The sequence below is a fragment of the Macaca thibetana genome, chromosome 12, assembly GCF_024542745.1.
Source record: "Macaca thibetana thibetana isolate TM-01 chromosome 12, ASM2454274v1, whole genome shotgun sequence".
In the NCBI taxonomy this organism is placed as follows: Eukaryota; Metazoa; Chordata; class Mammalia; order Primates; family Cercopithecidae; genus Macaca; species Macaca thibetana.
In genome coordinates, this window is record NC_065589.1 from 39,790,694 (window position 1) to 39,813,743 (window position 23,050).

The 23,050-nt window shown below is 40.1% G+C and overlaps 3 protein-coding genes across 8 annotated transcripts in view; all 3 read left to right on the forward strand.

The window, feature by feature from the left end:
- WDR12 (WD repeat domain 12) overlaps window positions 1-4,927 on the forward strand; it is a 33,477-nt gene extending 28,550 nt beyond the window's left edge. Inside the window, exons 9-13 of the mRNA XM_050751029.1 lie at window positions 264-404; window positions 496-601; window positions 1,058-1,190; window positions 2,016-2,088; window positions 3,559-4,927. Coding sequence (XP_050606986.1) covers window positions 264-404; window positions 496-601; window positions 1,058-1,190; window positions 2,016-2,088; window positions 3,559-3,636 — 531 coding nt within the window. The 3' untranslated portion in view covers window positions 3,637-4,927. The remainder of the gene's footprint in view (window positions 1-263; window positions 405-495; window positions 602-1,057; window positions 1,191-2,015; window positions 2,089-3,558) is intronic.
- SUMO1 (small ubiquitin like modifier 1) overlaps window positions 1-23,050 on the forward strand; it is a 1,087,495-nt gene that overhangs the window by 375,585 nt on the left and 688,860 nt on the right. The window lies entirely within an intron of this gene.
- Window positions 12,347-23,050, forward strand: part of ICA1L (islet cell autoantigen 1 like) — a 98,346-nt gene continuing 87,642 nt past the window's right edge. For 2 of the 6 annotated variants that reach the window (XR_007718131.1, XM_050750892.1), the window contains exon 1: window positions 12,363-12,491. The gene's annotated coding sequence lies outside the window, so the exon portion shown is untranslated. Of the gene's footprint in view, window positions 12,492-12,639; window positions 13,579-14,476; window positions 14,547-23,050 lie in introns of those variants that run through there. The other 4 variants (XM_050750891.1, XM_050750890.1, XM_050750889.1 and 1 more) reach the window with 4 other exon arrangements.

Genomic DNA, 23,050 nt, shown 5'->3' on the forward strand with positions numbered 1-23,050 from the left:
ACTACAGACAAGTAATATTTGGGTTCAGACTCAAGTCTGCCACTTACAAGCTCTATGACTTTGGGCAAGTTATCAGCCTCAGTGTCTTGTATAAAATAAAAAACAAATATCCACTCCATTGTAAAGAAAGAAGAAATAAGTCAGGATATGAAAGATGGGCAGTTTGTCTCTGTCATATGGGCTTTGTAAGTAATAAGTACTATTATTGTTTCAATTACTCTGTAATGAAAACACTTTCCCCTTTTGGGGGTCTTCCTTTCTAGACTCCCATAGTGACCCTCTCTGGTCACATGGAAGCAGTTTCCTCAGTTTTGTGGTCAGATGCTGAAGAAATCTGCAGTGCTTCTTGGGACCATACAATTAGAGTGTGGGATGTTGAGTCTGGCAGTCTTAAGTCAACTTTGGTAAGACAAATTTAGTGTTCTTTTAAGTGCTAAACTTCTAGAGCTGGTTTTTAGTCTATGATGGTTAATGTTCTTTCCTTTTCTTTTTCAGACAGGAAATAAAGTGTTTAATTGTATTTCCTATTCTCCACTTTGTAAACGTTTGGCATCTGGAAGCACAGATAGGCATATCAGACTGTGGGATCCCCGAACTAAAGGTGAGTCATGTAAACCACTGGGAGAAAATATGTGTGAATTATATCTATTTCTCATCTCACTGGAGATGTACAAAAAAAGAAATTTATGGCCAGGCATGGTGGCTCCTGTAATCCCAGCACTTTGGGAGGCCAAGGCGGGCGGATCACGAGGTCAGGAGTTGGAGATCAGCCTGGCCAACATAGAGAAACCCTGCCTTTACTAAAAATGCAAAAATCAGCTGGGTGTGGTGGCGCGTGCCTGTAATCCTAGCTACTCAGGAGGCTAAGGCAGGAGAATCGCTTAAATCCCAGAGGCGGAGGTTGCAGTGAGCCAAGATCGTGCCACTGCACTCCAGCCTGGTGACAGAGCAAGAGTCCATCTCAAAAAAAAAAAAAATTTCTACAACTATTTTTTGGGTTTATTCTACCTACTTCTGTTTTGTACATTTCGACACTTGTCTTTTTTGCTTTCTTCAGATGGTTCTTTGGTGTCATTGTCCCTAACCTCACATACCGGTTGGGTGACATCAGTAAAATGGTCTCCTACCCATGAACAGCAGCTGATTTCAGGATCTTTAGATAACATCGTTAAGCTGTGGGATACAAGAAGGTACATTCTATTTATGATCTACAAAAGAAACATATCAATTACCTGTTACAGAAAGAAAATGAATACTGAAATTCTTATCTAAAACCAGAAGAGTAAAAAAAAGCCTCATGGTTATACAACCTCAGGTGACAAATACTGATATGCAAAAGAAAAGCCAGGATCAAAAAAATTTTTGGCCAGGCGCGGTGGCTCATACCTGTAATCCCAGCACTTTGGGAGGTTGAGGCAGGCAGATCACCTGAGGCCAGGAGTTCAGGACCATCCTGACCAACATGGTGAAACCCTGTCTCTATTAAAAATACAGAAATTAGCTGGGCATGGTGGCGCACGCCTGTAATCCCAACTACACAGGAGGCTGAGGCAGGAGAATCGCTTGAACCCGGGAGGCGGAGGTTGCAGTGAGCCGAGATTGCGTCACTGCACTCTAGCCTGGGCAACAGACCAAGACTCCATCTCAAAAAGAAAAAGAAATTCTTGTTAATATGTTGTTTTTTGCATGTAGATAGCTAGACAAACAGTATATAAGGCCATAGTTTGGGGGTTAAAAAAAAGTCAAGGAAGTGTGAAAATGGGCCTAATTATAAATAAATTCTTATAATGAAATAACATTTTTTTCCTGAATATTTTGTTATAATAAATATCTGTGGTCTACCAATGATACAGGAAAAAGAGGAGAGGTGATCAAATAAACAGAATTTTAAGGTTAAGTGGTTATTGGGGCAAGGTTGGTAAACCCTGTAAAGTTTTCAGATAAGTATAAGTGATTATTCAAATGTTTGTTTTAACACTGAAGGCATATAACATGTTAATATTTTCATCTTTTAGTTGTAAGGCTCCTCTCTATGATCTGGCTGCTCATGAAGACAAAGTTCTGAGTGTAGACTGGACAGACACAGGGGTAAGAATTTATTAGTTATTTGATGAAGAGGAAAGTGTATTAGAATAACTCTGGTGTTTGTGTTTATAAAATTTATTAGTTTCAATATATTTGATATTTATAATTCTGTATTATTTCCCTTAATGTTGTTTATAAAATCTCACCTTTCATTCAAAGAAGAAACAAATTTGTCCTTTAATAGGCCAGGCATGGTGGCTTATGCCTGTAATCCCAACACTTTGGGAGGGAAGGTGGGAGGATTCTTTGAGCCCAGGCGTTCAAAACCAGCCTAGGCAACATAGTGAGATGCTGTCTCTACAAAAAATTAAAAAATTAGCTATCCATGGTGGTGTGACCTATAGTCCAGCTACTTGAGCCTGAAGCAGGAGGATCACTTGTGCCTGGGAGGTCAAGAGTGCAGTGAACTATGATCGTGCCACTGCACTCTAGCCTGGGTGAAAGAGTGATACCCTGTCTCAATAATAATACTAGGAATAGTAAATTTGAAATTTTGGAGCATTTTTTTTCCTTGTGAGTATAGTGGGGTTTTTGTTGTTGTTGTTGTGTTGTTGTTTTAAGAAACAAGGTCCTCTGTTGCCCAGGCTGAAATGTTAGTGGTGCAATCGTGACTCACTGCAGCCTCGAACTCCTGGGCTCAAGCAATCCTCCCGCCCCCATGTGTATCTTCTTATTTATTTATTTATTTTTAGAGATTGAGGCTTGAACTCCTGGGCTTAGGTGATCCTCTTGCCCTAGCCTTCTGCGTAGCTGGGACTACAGGCAGGTGCCACCACATCTGGCAAATTTTAAAATTTTTTCTAGAGACGTGGTCTCACTGTGTTCCCCACACTAGTCTTGAACTTCTGGCCTCAAGCAGTTCTCCCGCCTCAGCCTCTCAGAGTGTTAGAATTACAGGCGTGAGCCACTGTGCCTAGTCCCCATGAGTATCTTCATGAAACATTTTACATCTAAAAACTCACTATTTAAGACTAATTGGATGAAAGCGTTTACCGGTTGGAAAAATCTTACGTAAGTCTGCATTATAAAATGTGTTTAAAGAATTACAATTTAATTATTTTTATGTATATACATGTGCTTTTACTGCCTAAGAATTATTTCTAAATATAAGTCCTAGGGCTACTTGAATAATTTGTAATATGCAATTAATGTGCTGTCCTTTAAAAACTTTTAATTTAATAGGTAAAACTATATCCCTTTCAAACTTATTATATATCTTGGCAGATGCTTTATAGAAAGTGCAACAGCATATTGTGTCTCAACCAAATTTAAATGATAGCTTTTAATGTTTTAATATACAGTATTGTAGTATAGTAGTGAAACAATGTTGGTCCCTTTACTAACTCTCAGTGCAAGTTAACTGCTCACCCATAATTCCTTTTGTAATGAAAATCGTTAGTATTTAATTAGGTTTAGCTATGATATGAAATAATTATATTTACTTATGTTTTCTTTTTCTCTCCTTTTACACAGCTACTTCTGAGTGGAGGAGCAGACAATAAATTGTATTCCTACAGATACTCACCTACCACTTCCCATGTGGGGGCATGAAAGTGAACAATAATTTGACTCTAGAGATTATTTCTGTAAATGAAATTGGTAGAGAATCATGAAATTACATAGATGCAGATGCAGAAAGCAGCCTTTTGAAGTTTATATAATGTTTTCACCCTTCATAACAGCTAGTGTATCACTTTTTCTTATTTTGCATTTATAATAAGATAGGTTGTGTTTATAAAATATAAACTGGCATGCATTCTCTATACAAACTTGAAATTAAACTGAGTTTTACATTTCTCTTTAAAGGTATTGATTTGAATTCAGATTTGTTTTTTTATTTTTTTGTTATTTATTTTGGAGTCTTGTTCTGTCGCCGAGGCTGGAGTGCAGTGGCATAATCTCAACTCACTGCAACCTCCGCTTCCTAGGTTCAATCAATTCTCCTGTCTTAACCTCCCAAGTAGCTGGGATTATAGGCATACACCAGCATGCCCTGCTAATATTTGTATTTTTAGTAGACACGGGGTTTTGCCATATTGGGCAGGCTGGTCTTGAACTCCTGACCTCAGGTGATCTGCCCGCCTCAGCCTCCCAGAGTGCTGGTATTAGAGGCATGAGCCACTGCGCCTGGCCGAATTAAGATTTGTTTTTGAAATGCTATAAAAGGTTATATCGGAAATCCAGTAATTGTTCAGATTTTTATTTCTATTAGAGACTTAGATTTTTTTAAGTTACCTATTTTTAAAAAGCATTCAAAAAGATTAATGAAAATTGTAATAGAGAAAAAGTTAGAAACACAGTTTCCTTTTGGCAAAATAAATGTTCGAAAATTAGGCTGTGAGGGTATTTAGAACATTAAAAAAAAATGTAGGAGGGGCACGGTGGCTCCCACCTGTAATCCCAGCATACTGGGAGGCCGAGGCGGGTGGATCACATGAGGTCAGGAGTTTGAGACCACCCTGGCCAACATGTCAAAACCCTGTCTCTGCTAAAACTACAAAAATTAGCTGGGCATGGTGGCAACCGCCTGTAATCCCAGCTACTTGAGAGGCCGAGGCAGGAGAATTGCTTGAACCCGGGAGATGGAGGTTGTAGTGAGCTGAGAACGCACCACTGCACTCCATCCTGGGCGACAGAGCGAGACTCTGTCTCAACAACGACAACAACAAAATGTCGATTCGGCAGGGCACGGTGGCTCATGCGTGTAATCCCAGCACTTTGGGTGGCCAAGGCAGGTGGCTCACCTGAGGTCAGGGGTTCGAGACCTGCCTGACCAACATGGTGAAACCTTGCCTCTACTAAAAAAAAAAATAAATAAATTAAAAAAAAAAAAAATAATAAATTAGCTGGGTGTGGTGGCACACTCCTGTTGTCCCATCTACTTGGGAGGCTGAGGCAGGAGAATTGCTTGAACCTGGGAGGTGGAGGTTGCAGTGAGCCAAGATCACACCACTGTACTCCAGCCTGGGCAGCAGAACCAGACTCCATCTCAAAAAAAAAAAAAAGTGATTGCCAATTTTTGAAGAATTCATCAAGATATTTTAAGGGAGGCACTTTATATTAAATATATGTCAGATTCTTTAGAAATTGCATACAGTTGACTGGGCGTGGTGGCTTACGCCTGTAATGCCAGCACTTTGGGAAGCCAAGGCAGGCGGATTGCCTGAGCTCAGGAGTTTGAGACCAGCCTGGGCAACACGGTGAAACCTCATCTCTAATAAAATTTTAAAAGTTAGCTGGGCGTGGCGGCATGTGCCTATAGTCCCAGCTACTTGGGAAGCTGAGGCAGGCGAATTGCTTGAACCTGAGAGGCTGAGGTTGCAGTGAGCCAAGATTGTGCCACTGCATTCCAGCCTGGGCGACAGAGCAAGACTCTATCTCAAAAAAAAAAAAAAAAAAAAAAAAATGCATTGCATACAGTTTTCACTGTAACCTCCTAATCTTTCCTCATATGTAGATAAGAATAAATTCTTTAGACAAAACTTTTAATCAGTATTAGATAAACATTCTACAAATTTTCTGATACCATTAGCAGTTATCTTTATGCATGTGTTACATAAAAATATTTAAAGTAAATGTATTTTTAAAATGTTATTTCCATCATTAATGGATTGATATTCCTTAAGTAGAGCATTCACAACCTTTATTAATATTTGGGAAATATGTTTGGTCTCATTATTAGATGGTATTACATCTCAGATGATGTTCCTGTTGCAGAAGTCTGTGAAACAGTATCTATACTTGGCTGCAGTTGAGAGCTAAACAGTGTGTTGAACCAGTTAGGAGTTTAATTCTCTGTAGAAAACCAGAGGCAGTCCAGGGCTGGTGTAGTTTTTGTTCCACATTGCTTAGGATCCTAGGCTCCCTCCGCCCCTGGGATATAGTCCTCATTTTCACATAGATCAAGAGCCAGAGCTCCAGTTATCATTTCTTAAAGTATATTTTAATGCCAAAAAAGTGAATAAAGGTGGCCAGAAAATGCATGCACAGAATCCTTGTTTTTCTCATTTTGTGCTGATTGGTATAAATTTTATTGTATTTGTAGTCTCTGGAAATCTAACTTTGAGAGGACAAAGATGAATTCTTAGTCCTGTTTTGGATGGTCTTTGAATGATCCTTAAGGGCAGTTATTTATAATGTCTTTCTTAACTCACCCAACGTGGGCTGACCAAATGTAGTCTGTATAAACTAGGTGGTTAAAGTAAAGGTAAAGAAGCTATCAGATGCAGTAGACAAAGAAAAAAACGGCATCCAGAACTGGTCCCCACCTATTCCCAGTCCTGGTTCCACAGCAAAATACATTTATAGTTCAGGCATTCTTCCTTGGGATAGATATAATGTAAGCGACCAAGTCTCTTGGACAAGGATTGTCTCTGATCAATCCCTGCCAAACTCCTTTCCTTTGTTAACTCAAGTGGTTAGATCTTACTCGCTGAACAGAAGGAATATGAGAGGTCAAAACATGCCTATTCAGTCCTCTTATATTGCTCCACACCCTTTCCCTCAAAAGCCAAGAGACCTTTCAATGGTCCCCTTTCCTCTACCAGAACACCAGAGATGCCTGCTTTACATGGACTTACATGCTCCCAAGAATCACTTGGATAAATGAGTGGTGCTACTTTCCCATGGTTGGGGAAAAGCTAGGAACCTGACAATGCAATGCTCAGAACCTGCTGACCAGTACTAGTTATGCTGTCTTGCCATAGTAGTGCAGTTCTTTAAAATGTTGATGCTTGCTCTCTTACCAAGCAAAGGTTGGTTTTTTTGTTTTTTTGTAGAGACAGGGTCTCATTATGTCACCCATACTGGAGTACAATGGTATAATCTTGGCTTACTGCAACCTCCATCTTCTGGGCTCAAGCCATCCTCCCACCTCAGCCTTCCAAGTAGCTGGGACCATAACCAGCCAATGTTTAATTTTTAATTTTTTAATATTTATTTATTTATTTATTTATTTATTTTATTTTGTAGAGTTAGGGTTTCGCCATGTTGCCCATGCTGGCCTTGAACTCCTGGGCTCAAGCAGTCTGCCCGCCTGGACCTCCCAAAATGCTGAGATTACAGGCATGAGCCACCGCACCCAGACCAAATAAAGTTTTAAGAAATTCCTTGGCCAGGCATGGTGGCTCAGGCTTTTGTAGAAAAACATAGCTTTCCTGTGAGAAGATAATCAATATTTTCTTTTCTTTTCCTTTGAATTTGGAATTGCCATTTTGGAACTGTTGTCAACAATGCATAATAATATATCAGAATGCTTCCTAGTATAATATTATTGGAGAAAGAACAAACAAAAGTTTAAATTGATATAAAATGCACATAATTGAACAAACAACCCTGCAAAAAAAAAAAACCATCTGGGAATTTCTGATAATAACATTGAAATCTGTTCACACAGTCTAAAATTCTTTTGATGTATCATAGTTTTGAAAAAAGGTAACAGTTTATTATATATAACAAATATAAGGAAAATATTAAATTTTTTGAAAGATACTAGTTTTTATTTTTGTTCATTTTTTAGAGATAGGGTCTCACTATGTTGCCCAAGCTAGAGTGCAGTGGCCTGATTATAGCTCACTGCAGCCTCAAACTCCTGGACTCAAGGGATCTCCCACATCTTCCTCCTAACTAGGACCACAGGCGCATGTCACCACATCTGGCTGATTTTAAAATTTTTTGTGAAGACGGTCTCGCTGTGTTGCCCAGGCTGGTCAAGAACTCTTGGCCTCAGGCAGTCTTCGTGCCTCAGCCTCCTTAAGTGCTGGGATTATAGGCAAGTCACTGTGCCTGGCCAAAAATACTAATTTTTAATAGATACTATTATGGCTCCTATTCTTAAAGGAAAAAATAGGACATTTTAAGACTCTATGCAAGGGATATTCAATTAGTATATTTTTTATTTAAAAAGCCACTACTTAGAATCAGATTTCATTAGGCAAATGAAATCCAGATATTACTAGCCAGAAACTATCAGGTGTAGAAACAGCAGGAACATTTTAGTCACTTCATTGTTGACATTTTTGACTATCATAGATTAAGTATCAAACACAATAATGGTATTTTGTTATATGAACCAAATATATCTCTTTTTACGAGACATAGTCTAGCTCTCCCATCCAGCCTTAACTCCTGGGTTCAAGGGATCCTCCTGCCCCAGCTTCCTGAGTATGTACCTGGGAGTACAAGTGCATGCCACCACACCCAGCTAATTTTTTTTGTTTTTGTGGAGATGGGGTCTTGCTATGTTGCCCAGGCTGGACTCCAACTCCTGACCTCAAGCAATCATCTCATCTTGACTTCCCAAAGTGCTAGGATTACAGGCATGAGCTACTGCATCCAACCTGAACCAAATTTATCTTATAACTTAGAAGAGAAACATTTTTGGCTTGTTGGTTTTATAGAATTAAACCTAATTTTTGTTCTAATAGCAGTTCCATTGATTTGCAGATTTAAGGTAGTAAATTATTTTCTTGCAGTGTCTATAAAAGTAAATGAAATTATGTCCTATCATAAAAATCCTCTATAGATAATAAATTATTTACATTTTATAGGAGAGAAAAATACATGTTAAAGTTTTTGAACAGACACACAGGCAGAAAATAAATGGCAGTGGATTTGAACTTGGACTTATTTTGGACAAGCTGTTAACTGGTATATATTTTGTCAATCTTATGTCATGCACAAGAATGATATTTTTATAAATGGAAAGAGTGAGTGTGGAAGTGTCTTCATTTACCTAACAGGTTATATGTGGTTGGGCGCCGTGACTCATGCCTGTAATCCCAACACTTTGGGAGGCTGAGGCGGGCAGATCACCTGAGGTCAGGAGTTCAAGAATAGCCTGACCAACATGGAGAAACCCCATCTCCACTAAAAATACAAAATTAGCCAGGCGTGGTGGCGCATACCTGTAATCCCAGCTACTTGGGAGACTGAGGCAGAAGAATTGCTTGAACCCGGGAGGCGGAGGTTGTGGTGAGCCAAAATGGCGCATTGTACTCCAGCCTGGGTAACAAGAGCGAAACTCCATCTCAAAAAAAAAAAAAAAAAAAAACGTAAATTTAAGTGACATTAATGGGTACTAAATTACCATAATATGTTCAGCTTTGCATTTTTTTGCCTTTAAAATTAATTTCAATTTTAGTGTACCACTAAATGTATCATTGTAATAGTATATAAATGTATACTTTAAAGATCAATTTCTGTATATTCTAAATAGGAATTGTATATAAGCAAAAACGAATTCTAGAAATTATCCAATTATGTCATTCATGTTATTTAAAGGGAAACCACAATCCAGACAGGTTAAGTACCTAGTGTGAAGGTATGTATCCAATTAATGGAGCTGGGCGACATACATCTGAGTAATAAAGACTACAGAGAAATTATCTGGTTAGGTACAATCTGATACAAAGTTTAGAAACATGTCAAACAATTCTATGTAGTCAGTGAAAGTGTAATAACGTGCCTGAGACATACCAGATCAAGTTCAATGGTTGTTTCAGGGGGAGGAAATAATTTTTAAAACGATGTCTATAACATTTCACATTTAAAATCATCTTAATAAGTCTAATTCTAGAATTGTGTCTAATTCTAATACTGTGCCTAGCTTTACTTGAATAAACAGAAATGTAGTAGGGAAGAGACAGCATGTTTAGCTTGCAGTATCTAAGTAAGTACTTGTGTAGGTATCTGGGAAGATAGCTCTCCATAGCCCCACTGTCACTGACCTGTAATGCTTGTCCTGACGTCTTCGGTAAAATTCAACAGATTACAAAGAAACTGGTGCAATGCCTTGAAGAAATAGAGTTTTTTGTATGATGTCAGATTCAATACACCTCTAATCCTTAGTAAAACAGTACAAAACAGTAGAATAATTTTTAGTGTTTTCTAATGTCAACCGAGGTTTTATTTGGGAGATTAACCAGAGGTTTGCAGAAAAATAAAAGTGAAGACTATTAGTCTTTAAAGAAACTAAGACTCTAGGTTTGGATCCCATTTGTGGAGCCCCACATTCCAAGTCATCTAATGTTCTTTTCTAGTTAGCTTGTAAAAGTCTACCATGGAGGAAAACCCTTTTTTTTCTTAGTATAAATGTATTATATGTTGATAGAAAGTTAAATAAAAGTTCAATAAATGTGCTTCTAAGTGAAATTTAAAAGTATGTTAAAGGTGTTAAATTATTTCACTTTCTAAAGAGGTTTTATGCAACACTAAAATGTAATGACTGAGCTGCCTCCTTTTGTTAAGGGACTAGTGCAAGTAAGAGTCTCACTCTGTCGCCCAGGCTGGAGTGTAGTGGCGCAATCTCGGCTCACAACTTCCGCCTCCTGGGTTCAAGCAATTCTCGTGCCTCAGCCTCCCAGCTGGGATTACAGGTGCATGCCATTACATGGGGCTAATTTTTGAATTTTTAGTAGAAACAGGGTTTCACCATGTTGGCCAGGCGGTTCTCAAACTCCTGACCACAAGTGCTCCGCTCACCTCAGTCTCCCAAAGTGCTAGGATTATAGGCGTGAACTACCACACTCATCCTAGTGCAAGCCATGTAAACATTTTATCCAACAGCTAAAGGAAGATTAATTCATTCCACGGGCATTTATGAAATATGAGAGACTTGACTCCTGTCCGGGTGAAGCATCAGCAGCTAGCTCTACATTATTTTCTGATACTATTCCTACACTGTGCCACCTTTCCTTAGTGACTTGTGAAGAAAAAGTGATTATATTTAAATACTACACTTCATTGATGGCTTGGAGATACTGTGTATCTTTCTGTAATTTTACCCAGTTAAGTGAATAAAAGCAACAGGCCCGGCTGGTAGCCACTATTCTGACTTCCTGGTGTCGTCTTTGGAGGACTTTAGTTGGCCTCAGATTGAGCTGAAGAAGATATTAGTTTACTGTTCTCTTGACTTAAAACTTCATCTGTTGGAACAAACATTTTCTAAAATACCCCAAGAACTTTACCGTGGGGCATAGTAACATTTGAAAGTCATTTCGCTTGCAATGTTATTTATTCCTTGGTGAGAAAGATAATCTGGTCTTTTCAGATATTTTATAATGTATCCTTCAGTTTTGAATTAGCTATCTTTATTTCAGTTCGTTCATTGATGGACTCAACATTCATTCAGGACCTAGTTTGTATTAGGCACTCTGCTAGGTGCTAAGGCTGCAGAAATGCATAAGGGTGGACAGCAGCTTTGAAGCAGCTCAGCACCTAATGGGGAAGACAGGCAGGTAGATCATTACAGCCGGAGAGCGGTATACCCCTTAGGAGAAATGCGACATTTAGTAAGATTCAGGAAAGCCATCCCAAGGAAATACGTCAATCACTCATGTTTGCCAAACGCTAATTTTTACCCTTCTGAGGAAAGCTGTAGACTCTTTCCTCAAAAAAAACAAAATTTTGCACATGATTTCAAGTATTTGCCTATTCCTTGGAAATCCAAATATCTCAGGGTAAAACTCTAAAGACATTTAATGTTTTCAGTCCAAATTAACCCTCTATAACTTGCCACTTTTCCTGTTTTAAAAGTATACTTTCCAGGTTGAGTATTTTGTACAGTTAATATTCTAGAACCTGACCCTATCTTTGTCATCATACAGACTTTAGTTATCACCTCGAGTGTTAACCTTTTCATTCTTTGCTAGCCTATGTGTCACAGTTGTAATTAATAATTCATATGCTGCTGTTTTAGGAAAGTTTTGGAGTCACCTTTAAAAAGAATGCAGTTTGATTATCTCCTACTAGTAGTAAATAGTTTTGCTTCCTTTTTGTTTTTTTCCTGAGACTTTCAGGATCCGGTTTTACCTTTTACTCTTGAAGATTCATCACAAACATTATGGATACGGATATATACATTTGAGATTGGTTATGAACGGTTGTTAAGACCTCTTTAAATCTTTAACACGGGAGTTAGATGCTGAGGAGCCGCCCCACAAGGCCCGGCAGGTCCGGGGGTGGGGGTGCTCGGAGGGAGCCGGGAGGGCCCCGGGCCAATGCCTTCCACTTCCCTACGCCTCAGAGAGCTCACACTCAGCTCCTCGGATGTTCTGACCGGCTTGGTGTTTGTCATCTCACTTTATTAAGTAAGGAGGAAATCGGGAAAGGAGGGATAGAGAGGGTCCCCGAGTTCATTCAAAAGCAGACCGAGAGATGCGCCGGTCCCCGTCGGGCCGGTGGCGGGGTCAGGCCGGCGCCCGAGTGGGGCGGACGCCAGGCCGTGCGGTTTAAATCTCCCGCCTCCCGCAGCGGGAGCCTGACACCTCCACGCACTGGTGCGGAGGGGCACTGGCTGCCGGAGGGCCCGGAGTCGGCGCGGGGCTCGCGGGCGGTGGCCGGAACGCGTGCCGGGACGGATCTCCGCGCGGCCGAACGCGACCCGAGGCGGCGGAGGAGCGGCGCCGGTAAGCGTCTGCGGCCTCCCGTCCCCCCCACTTCCCCCTCAGGCGGCGGTCAAGCCCGGAGGCCAAATCCTGGGTTCCCATGGCGACGCCGGGCGGCAGGGGCGCGGCGGGAGGCTCCGACCACTCGCGCGCGCGCGCGGCTTCTCGGGTCCTTGCTGGCCTCCTTGGTTCTCTCGGGGACCCCGGCCGCTGCCTGCGGCCTTCTACCAGGCGAGGCCCTGCTCGGGGTTCTTCCGGCCTCCCACCAGGCAAAACCCTCAAGGAGCGGTTTCTGGCGTGACTGGGTCCCTGCGGCCGAAGGGCGCCTCCCGGCCACGCTCGCTGTAGTGAAGGAGCGCGGCAGCCCGGGGCTCATTTGGGTGATTTCCCTCGGCGGTGGAGGTCGCTCCTAGTAGAGGCGGCGGCCAATCACCCAAACAGCCCTCAGGTGCCTCCCTGCTGGCCTCTTTTTCACGTGGTGCTTATTTTTATTTCGCTATTATTTTGTAATGGGAATATCTTCTTTAGAAACTAATTGGCAACCGATGGAGAAAAACAAAACATAGTAAATGTGCGGTTTGGGTTGAACTGCAGAATGCACGGGCCCACGAGGGGCTCCGCGCACAGATCCTGTTCCCCAGGCCTTGAACCCGGCGCCACGGCACAGATCTGGCTCCTGGAAACGCGGGTCAGCTGGTCAGGTGCCCAGGTGATGTCAGTGGTCAGATACCTGATGCTCTAAGGAAGACGGAGAGGGGAAAGCCGGGAGTCCATCCTGGCAACTCACCCGCGGTGCTGGGGCGTTGCCAGTAGAGGGGGTGGAATCAGTTTTTGTGTAATAGATGATCTTGATGCACACAGCATAAAGGCTGTTATAAACTATGGGTCTCTGTAAAATAGATTGTTGGGAAGATAACATTTTTCCATGGTTTTAATTTTTCCCAAAAGTATTTATGTATTGATTTATTTGGTTCTGACTCAGGCGACGTACTGTAAGATGGTATTACTTTAATCATCTTCACATCAGTATTATGGAATAGCCACAGGTGCCTCAACCTTTAGTAGGAGTTAATTGTACATTTTCTGGCCGAGTAAACATCTCCGAATGGTATGTATGTGTTTTTATATGACCAAAATTTTAAATCGTTTAGTATTTATCTGTGCCTATCATACCCAGTATTCTTTGAAATCTCTATTTAATAGTGAAAATGATTGTTTTTCTAGTCATTGAAACAGCTATGTGGAAGGCAGTGTTCTAATTACCAGTTTAATTTTAGAGTTAGAAGGGTGCTCAGAGATCAGCCAGTTCAACGAGGAAAAACTGCAAATATGAGACTGGTGGAAAAAGTAGGATGCCGTATTTTTTATTATAAATATCATAAAAAATATAAAACAAAGTTTATACCAGTTACGGAACTAGGACCAGATATCAAAATATTAGATATAAAATGGATAATATACTGTCTTGTTCTGCTATACTGCCAAACTTTGTGATTTAATTGTGTTATCCTATATTTACATTTTTTCTTTTATACTTTAGCTTTTTCAGTACTCACTGTGCTTCCTTTAAAATTTTATCCTTTTTACATTCTTTAACAACAACAGATGGGATATGTGAAAGAGTTTTAAATATATCTGTAACTGGAAAGATTTCCTTGTTCGAAGTAGATTTTCTTATTTAATAATATTCTTATTACCCTGTTCCATTTTGTCTGTTTTTCATTCATCCCTTAAGTTTTGTGTTTTTTTTTTTTTTTTTTTTTTTTTTTTGGAAATCAAAATTTTCAAACTTGTGCTTGGATCCAGTATTCACCATTAAAAGTTAGTCACCTTCTATGTATCTCATTGTTATTTTGCCATTATTGACTCACTTGCATAAAACACTAGGGTTTTTAAATTCCTTTGTTAATTTAGTTGAGATAAAAAATAGACTAAAGTAACACAATATCTATATTTACAGCAGCTGACATTAACAACTGTTAACATTTTGTTGTATTTATTTCTAGTATTTTTTTAGATAAGGAAATAAAATATTTCCAATAAAGTTGAAGTCTCATCCCACCCATCCATAACCAGGTACTTAACATCATGAGTTGATATCTGTGTTTTGTATTTTTTAAATTATATTTTATATGTGTCTATTATTGCATGTGTTTTTAAATTTTAAATAAGTTACATCATATTGCATATAGCCTGCACTTGTGTTTTTCACTCAGTATTATTTTATTTTGGTTTTTTGAGACGGAGCCTCGCTCTGTCGTCCAGGCTGGAGTGCAGTGGCCGGATCTCAGCTCACTGCAAGCTCCGCCTCCCGGGTTCACGCCATTCTCCTGCCTCAGCCTCCCAAGTAGCTGGGACTACAGGCTCCTGCCACCACGCCTGGCTAATTGTTTGTATTTTTAATAGAGACCGGGTTTCACCGTGCCAGCCGGAATGGTCTCGATCTCCTGACCTCGTGATCCACCCGCCTCTGCCTTCCACAGTACTGGGATTACGGGTGTGAGCCACCACGCCTGGCCTCACTCTATTATTTTAAAAATTGATTTGGATTGATATTGATAGTTCTAGCCACTAACATTTGTTTTAAATGTTTTTTTTTGTTGTTGTTGTTGTTGTTGTTGTTGTTGTTGTTTTGAGACAGAGTCTCTCTCTGTCACCCAGGTTGGAGTGCAGTGGCGCCATCTCTGCTCACTGTAACTTCTGCCTCCTGGGTTCAAGCAATTCTCCTGTCTCAGTCTCCCGAGTAGCTGGGACTACAAGCACATGCCACCACACCCAGCTAATTTTCTTATTTTTAGTAGAGATGGGGGTTTTACCATATTATTCAGGCTGGTCTCAAACTCCTGGATTTAGGTGATCCACCCACCTCAGCCTCCCAAAGTGCTGGGATTACAGGCGTGAGCCACCGCGCCCAGCCTTAATTATTTATATAGTATTCTGTCTTATGAATATACTACATTTTTATCTGTATAGCTTTTTATTAATATACTTAGATTGTTTCTAGTTTTTTATTACAATGCTAAAACAAGTAGACGTTCATTTGGTAAATATTTACTGAGTATCTACTATGTGTCTTGCACTATTTGCTCACAAACAGATGAAAATCTCTGCCCACACAAAAGCTTTAAATACCTAGTGGTGGAATTGCTAGGTCATGAAGTAGGAGCATGTTTAGTTTTATGAGAAACTGGGAGACCATTTTCCAAAATGGTTATACCGTCTAATGCTTTCATTGGCAATATGTGAGTTCCAGTTACTCACATTCTCACCAGTTTTGGTGTTGTCAGTCTTTGTCATTTAAGGTATTATCGTGGATGTATATTGGTGTATCCTCATGAGTTGAGAATTCATTCCTGCTCTTGCTTTTATCAAAAGTTTTTTTGTTTTTGAGGGGAAATTCACATAACATACAATTAGCCTTTTTTTTTCTTTTTTACTTTGACTAAACAAACCCAAACAACTGTTTTGAAGTGTACAGTTCAGTGATATTTATTGTTTTCACAATGTTGTGAGATCACCAGCTCTCTCTAGTTTGAAAACTTTTTCATCACCCCATAAAGACACCCCTTACTCATTAATTACTTGATTTGTAGTTTTTTTGTTGCTGAGTGGTATTCCATTGCACATTATTACTATAATTTGTTTGTTCACCTGTTAATAGGTATTCTAATTTTTGGCTATTTTGAATAAAGCTACCAAGAACATTTACAGGTCTTGGGGCATATTATTCATTTATCTTGGGTAAATAAGAATACAATTGCTGGATTGTGTGTGTTTCAATTTTTTCTGAAGTGGTTATACCCATTTTATATTCCCACAACCAATGTATGAAGGTTCCAGTTGTTCCTCATTGTTGCCAGCACTTTGAATTGACAGATTGGTTGTTAAGCAAGATCAAATGGGGGTGTGCTGATACCTCTTTGTGGTTTTTTGTTTCCCTGATGAATAATGTTGTTGAATATATTTTTATATGCTTAATGGCCATTAGTATATAGTTGTACACTGCATAAAGGTGTTTTGGTCAATGATGAACCACAGATACGATAGTAGTCACATAAGATTGTAATAGTGTATTTTTATTGTACCATTTCAGTGTTTAGACATGTTTAGATACACAAATACTTACCATCATTGTGTTGCAGTTGCCTACAGTATTCAGTATGTAACATGCTGTACAGGTTTGTAGCCTGGGAGCAATAGCCCCTAGGTATGTGGTAGGCTTATAACATTTGGTTTGTATAAGTACATTCTGTGATGTTCTCACAGTGATGAAATCACCTAATGACACATTTCTCAGAACATATTCCCACAGTTAATGCATGACTGCATGTGAATATCTTTTGTTAGTTTGCTCAAATAATTTATCTGTTAAAATGAGATTTTCTTATTACTCAGTTGTAATTATTCTTCATATATTCAGAACACAGGTCTGTTCATATGTGTGTGTGTATGTATGAAAAGTTTCCTCCAAATTTTCATTTTCTGAATTGTGTTTTTCAAATAACAATTTTAAATTTTGGTGATAATCCAACTTCTTGATTTTTTTTTCTTTTATAATTAATGTTTTAAATAGTCTAAGAAATCATTGTCTGCCCCAAGGTTGCAAAGATTTTTTCTTCTGGGAGTTTTACAGTTTTTTGAGATGGAATCTCATGCTCTTGCCCAGGCTGGAGTGCAGTGGCAGGATCTCAGCTCACTGCAACCTACGCCTCCCAGGTTCAAGTGATTCCCCTGCCACAGCCTCCTGAATAGCTGAGACTACAGGCACCTGCTACCTTGCCCAGCTAATTTTTTGTATTTTTAGTAGAGACAGAGTTTCACCATATTGGCCAGACTGGTCTCGAACTCCTAACCTTGTGATTCGCCCGCCTCGGCTTCCCAAAGTGCTGGGATTACAAGCGTGAGCCACTGCGCCTAGCCAGGAGTTTTACAGTTTTTAAATTTTACATTTAAGTCTGTTACACATTTTGAATTACTCTTTGTAAATGATGTTAGTTAAGAATTGGGGAGCAATTCTTTTGACATATGGATATCTGGTTGTCCTTGTATTGTCTGTTAAAAGTCAAACCTTTCCACCAGTGAATTGCTTTGGCACCTCTGTTAGTCCATTTTGGGTTACTATAAAGGAATACCTGAGACTGCGTAATTTATAAAGAAAAGCAGTTTATTTGGCTCACAGTTCTGCAGGCTGTACAAGAAGCATGGTGCAGCACCTGCATCTGATGAGGGCCTCAGGCTTCTTCCACTCATGGAGGAAGGTGAAGGGGGAGCAGGTGTCGCATGGTGAGAGAGGGAAGGGTGTCACACCCTGTTAAATAGCCAGCTCTCACATGAACTTACAGAGTAAGAACTCACTCATCACCAAGCCATTGATGAGGAATTCACCCCCATGACTTCCCAGAAGGCCCAACCTCCAATATTAGGGATCACATATCAACATGAAATTTTTAGGGGACAAACATCCAAACTATATCAGTGCCCTTGTCAGAAATCATTTGGTTGTATATTTGTGGATGTATTTCTGTGTGTTCTCTAATTTTTCTCAGCAATGTGCTATAGTTTTTAATAGCACTGTGGTATGTATTTCACTGAATTTGCTGCTAAATATTTCATAGCTTTGGATGTTATTAAAAATGAGAGTGGATTTTAAATTTCACTTTCTAGGCTGGGTGTGGTGGCTCACACCTATAATCCTAGCACTTTGGAAGCCTAGAGGGGAATCACTTGAGGCCAGGAGTTTGACACCAGCCTGGGCAACATAGGGAGACTCCATCTCTACCAAAAAAAAAAAAAAAAATCACTTCCTAATTGTTTGCTACTAATATATAGAAATGTGATACATTTGTTTTACATTGATTCACTAATTGCTGAATTTGCTCAGATCTGTTGCATTAGATCTAGTAGATTTTTAAAAGATTCTTTAGGATTTTTTGCATACATAATCATGACACCTGTGAATAAAGACATCTTTGCCTTTTCCTTTCAAATGTGGAAGGGGTGTGAACAGTCATCTTTGCCTCTTACCCAATATTAAAGGAAAAATATTCACTATTTCACAGTTAAGTATGATGTTAGCTGTGTGGGGTTTTTTGTTGTTGTTTTCTTTTTTTTTCTTTCTTTTTTTGGCGGGGTGATAGAGTCTTGCTCTGTCACCCAGGCTAGAGTGCAGTGGCACGATCTCGGCTCACTACAACCTCTGCCTCTCAGGTTCAAGCAATTCCCCTGCCTCAGCCACCCAAGTCGCTGGGACTATGGGTGTGCAGCACTATGCCCAGCTAATTTTTGTATGTTTAGTGGACACAGGGTTTCACCATGTTGGCCAGGCTGGTCTCGACTTTCTGACCTCACATTTTCTGCCCACCTTGGCCTCCCAAAGTGCTGGGATTACAAATGTGAGCCACCTTACCCGGCCAGAGTTTTCTTTTTCTTAAATCATGAGTGAGTGATACATTTTTTCATTTTTTTCCTACATCTATTGAAATGGTGATACTTCTCCTTTAATCTCTTAATTTAATGAATTATATAGACTGATTTTCTTTTTTTTTTTTTTTTTCGAGATGGACTCTTGCTCCTTCACCCAGGCTGGAGTTCTGTGGTGCCATCTCAGCTCACTGCAGTCTCCACCTACCAGGATCAAGCAGTCCTCCCACCTCAGCCTCCCAAGTAGCTGGGACTACAAGTGTGTGCCACCACACCCAGCTAATTTATTTTTATTTTTATTTTGAGACAGTCTTGCTCCTGTCCCCCAGGCTGGAGTGCAGTGGTACACTCTCGTCTCACTGCAACCACCACCTCCTGGGTTCAAGCGGTTCTTCTGCCTCAGCCTCCCGAGTAGCTGGGATTATAGGAGTGCACCACCATGCCTGGCTAATTTTTGTATTTTTAGTAGAGACGAGGTTTCACCATGTTGGCCAGGCTGGTCTTGAACCCCTGACCTCAAGTGATCCGCCTGCCCTGGCCTTCCAGAGTGCTGGGATTACAGACGTGAGCCACCATGCCCCGCCAAAGAGAAGATTTTTTTTTTTTTTTTTTTTTTTTTTTTTTAAACACAGAGTCTCACCCTGTTGCCCAGGCTGAAGTGCAGTGGTGTGATCTCGGCTCACTGCAACCTATACCTCCCAGATTCAAGCAGTTCTCCTGCCTCAGCCTTCTGAGTAGCTGGGATTACAGGCACAGGCCACAACACTCAGCTGATTTTTATATTTTTTAGTAGAGGTGGGGTTTCTCTATGTTGGCCAGGCTGATCTCCAACTCCTGACCTCAGGTGATGCACCTGCCTCAGCCTCCTGAAGTGCTGGGATTACAGGCATGAGCCACTGTGCCCAGCCACACCTGGCTAATTTTGGTATTTTTAGTAGAGACGGAATTTCACCATGTTGGCCAGGCTTGTCTGGAACTCCTGATCTCAGGTGATCCACCCATATCAGCCTCCCAAAGTGCTGAGATTACCAGTGTGAGCCACCGCACCTGGGCCATAGACTGATTTTGAAATGGTAAGCAAATCTTGCATCCCTTGCATCAATTCCACCTAGTTAGTCATGTTTTATCCATGCATATATATATATACACACATACATACACACCTATTACTCTATTAGATTTGTTAGGATTTTGTGAAGGGGTTTTCATTCATATTTAATAAAAATATTGGTCTATAATAATCTTTTCTTGTAATGTCTGGTTTTGAGGGCAAAGTTATGCTGGCTCATAAAATGAGTTGGGAACTATTCTTTCCTCTTCTACTCTATGAAAGAGTAAGTTTGGTTATGTCCTAAATGTTTGATCGAATTCACCAGTGAAGCTATCTGGTCCTGAAAGGGTTTTGTTTTGTTTTGTTTTCATGGGATTTAAAAAATTATTGATTCACTTTTTAAAATGAGTGTAAGATAATATGGATGCTCTCTTTCTTTCTTGTGTTAGTTTTTGGTATGTTGCATTTTTCAAGGAATTTGTTCATTTAACTTAAGTTGTACAATCTTTTGGTGTAAAGTTGTTAAAAACATACCTTTATTAATCTTTTAATGTCTGTAGGATCTATAGTGACGTTCCTTCTTTTATTCCTAATATTGCTCATTTATGTTTTTCTTTCTTTGTTGATAAGTCTTACTAGAAGCTTTTTAAATTTAATAATTTTTTCATATCAACCCATTTTTAACTTTAATTTTCTTATTTGTCCATTTTCTATTTACTGACTTATTTTTATCGTTTCTTCTACTTGGGGTTTAATTTGCTCCTCTTTTTCTAACTTCTTAAGGTGGAAGCATAGATAATTGATTTTATACCTTTTTTTCTTTTTTTATTGAGATGGAGTCTCACTATGTCACCCAGGCTGGAGTGCAATGGCATGTTCTCGGCTCACTGTAACCTCCGTCTCCTGGGTTCAACTGATTCTCCTGCCTCAGCCTCCCAAGTAGCTGGGATTACAGGTGCTCGCCACCACACCCAGCTAATTTTTGTATTTTTAGTAGAGGTGGGGTTTCACCATGTTGGCCAGGCTGGTCTCAAACTCCTGACCTCAAGTGATCTGCCTGCCTGTGCCTCCCAAAGTGTTGGGATTACAGGTCTGAGCGACCGCACCAGCCCTTTTTTTCCAATGTAGGTATTTAAAGCTGTGAGCTTTTCTCTAATCATGCTTTAGTTGCATTCCACAGCTTTTGATATGTTTTTATTATCATTGAGTTTAAAGTATTTTAAAATTCCTCTCTGATTTCTTTGACCCTTTATTTATTTGTTTATTTATATTTATTCTTTTTTTTTTTTTTTTTGAGATGAAGTCTCACTCTTGTCGCCTAGGCTTGACTCACTGCAACCTCCACCTCTCCAGTTCAAGAGATTCTCCTGACTCAGCCTCCTGAGTAGCTGGGATTACAGGCACCTGCCATCACGCCTGGCTAATTTTTGTATTTTTAGTAGAGATGGGGTTTCACCATGTTGACCAGGCTGGTCTCGAACTCCTGACCTCAGGCGATCCACCTGCCTCAGCCTCCCAAAGTGCTGGGATTGCAGGCATGAGCCACCACGCCCAGTCTGTTTATTTAGATATATGTTATTTCCAAATATTTGGGAATTTTCTAGATATCCAATTGCTATTGATTTCTGTTTAAAACTTTTTACTTTTTTTATAGAGACAGAGTCTTGCTCTGTCACCTAGCCTGGAGTGCAGTGGTGTGATCATTGCTCACTCCCTGCAGGCTCAAACTTCCTGGGCTCAAGCAATCCTCCCACCTCAGCCTCCAAAGTCACTGACACTACAGGCATGTGCCACCACTTCTGGCTTTTTTCTTTTTCTTTTTCTTCTTTCTTTTTTTTTTTTTTTTTTTTTTTTTTTTGTAGAAATAGAGTCTTACTATGTTGCTTAGACAGGTTGCAAACTCCTGGCCTCAAGCAATCCTGCTTCACCCTCCTAAGTCACTGGGATTACAAATGGGAGCTACAACACTTGGTTTCTATTGATTTCTAAAGTAATAGTATTATAGTCTAAGAATGTTATCTGTGTTATTTTAATACTTTTATTTTTCTGCCTAGCATATGGTCTGTTTTGGTGAATCTTCCAGTTACCCTTAGGGAAAAATAATGTATTCTGCTCTTGGTGGGTGGACTGGCGTATAAATGTCAGTTAGGCCAAGTTGGTTAAAAGTGTTTCTCAAAAAAAAAAAAAAAAAAAAAAAAAAAGGTGGGGGGGATTGTTTAAAACTTTTATGGTTTCACTTTTTTTTTTTTTTTGAGATGGAATCTCACTTTGTCGCCCAGGCTGGAGTACAGTAGCATGATCTCGGCTTACTCAACCTCCGCCTCCTGGGTTCAAGCAATTCTCCTGTCTCAGCCTCCTGAATAACTGGGATTACAGGTGTGTGCTACCACACCCAGCTAATTTTTGGGTTTTTGGTAGAGATGAGGGTTCACCAGGTTGGCCAGGCTGGTCTCGAACTCGTAACCTCAAGTGATCCATCCACCTCAGCCTCCCAAAGTTCTGGGATTACAGGTGTGAGCCATTGCACCTGGCCTTCACTTTTTAAAAAAATGTCTACTTATGTCAGTTACTATTCTGGGGGCAGTGTTAAGTCCCTCGTTGTGATTGTAAATTTGACAGTTTCTCCTTTTAGTTCTGTCAGGTTATTTTTTTTTTCCTTGTATTTGAGAGCTTTATCATTTAGTAATATCCACAGTTAAGAGTGCTATGTCTTTTTTTTTTTTTTTTTTTTTTTTAGATAGTCTCGCCCTGTACCCAGGCTTGAGTGCAGTGACGCAGTCTTGGCTCACTGCAACCTCTACCTCCCAGGTTCAAGCGATTCTCCTGCCTCAGCCTCCTTAGTAGCTGGGTCTACAGGTGTGAGCCACCACTCCCGGCTAATTTTTGTATTTATTTTATTATTTTATTTTATTTTATTTTGAAATGGAGTCTCGCCCTGTCCCCCAGGCTGGAGTGCAATGGTGCAATCTTGGCTCCCTGCAACCTCCACCTCCTGGGTTCCAGTTCTCCTCAGCCTCCCAGGTAGCTGGGATTACAGGTGCCCGCCACCACACCCAGCTCATTTTTGCATTTTTAGTGGAGACGGAGTTTCACCATGTTGGTCAGGCTG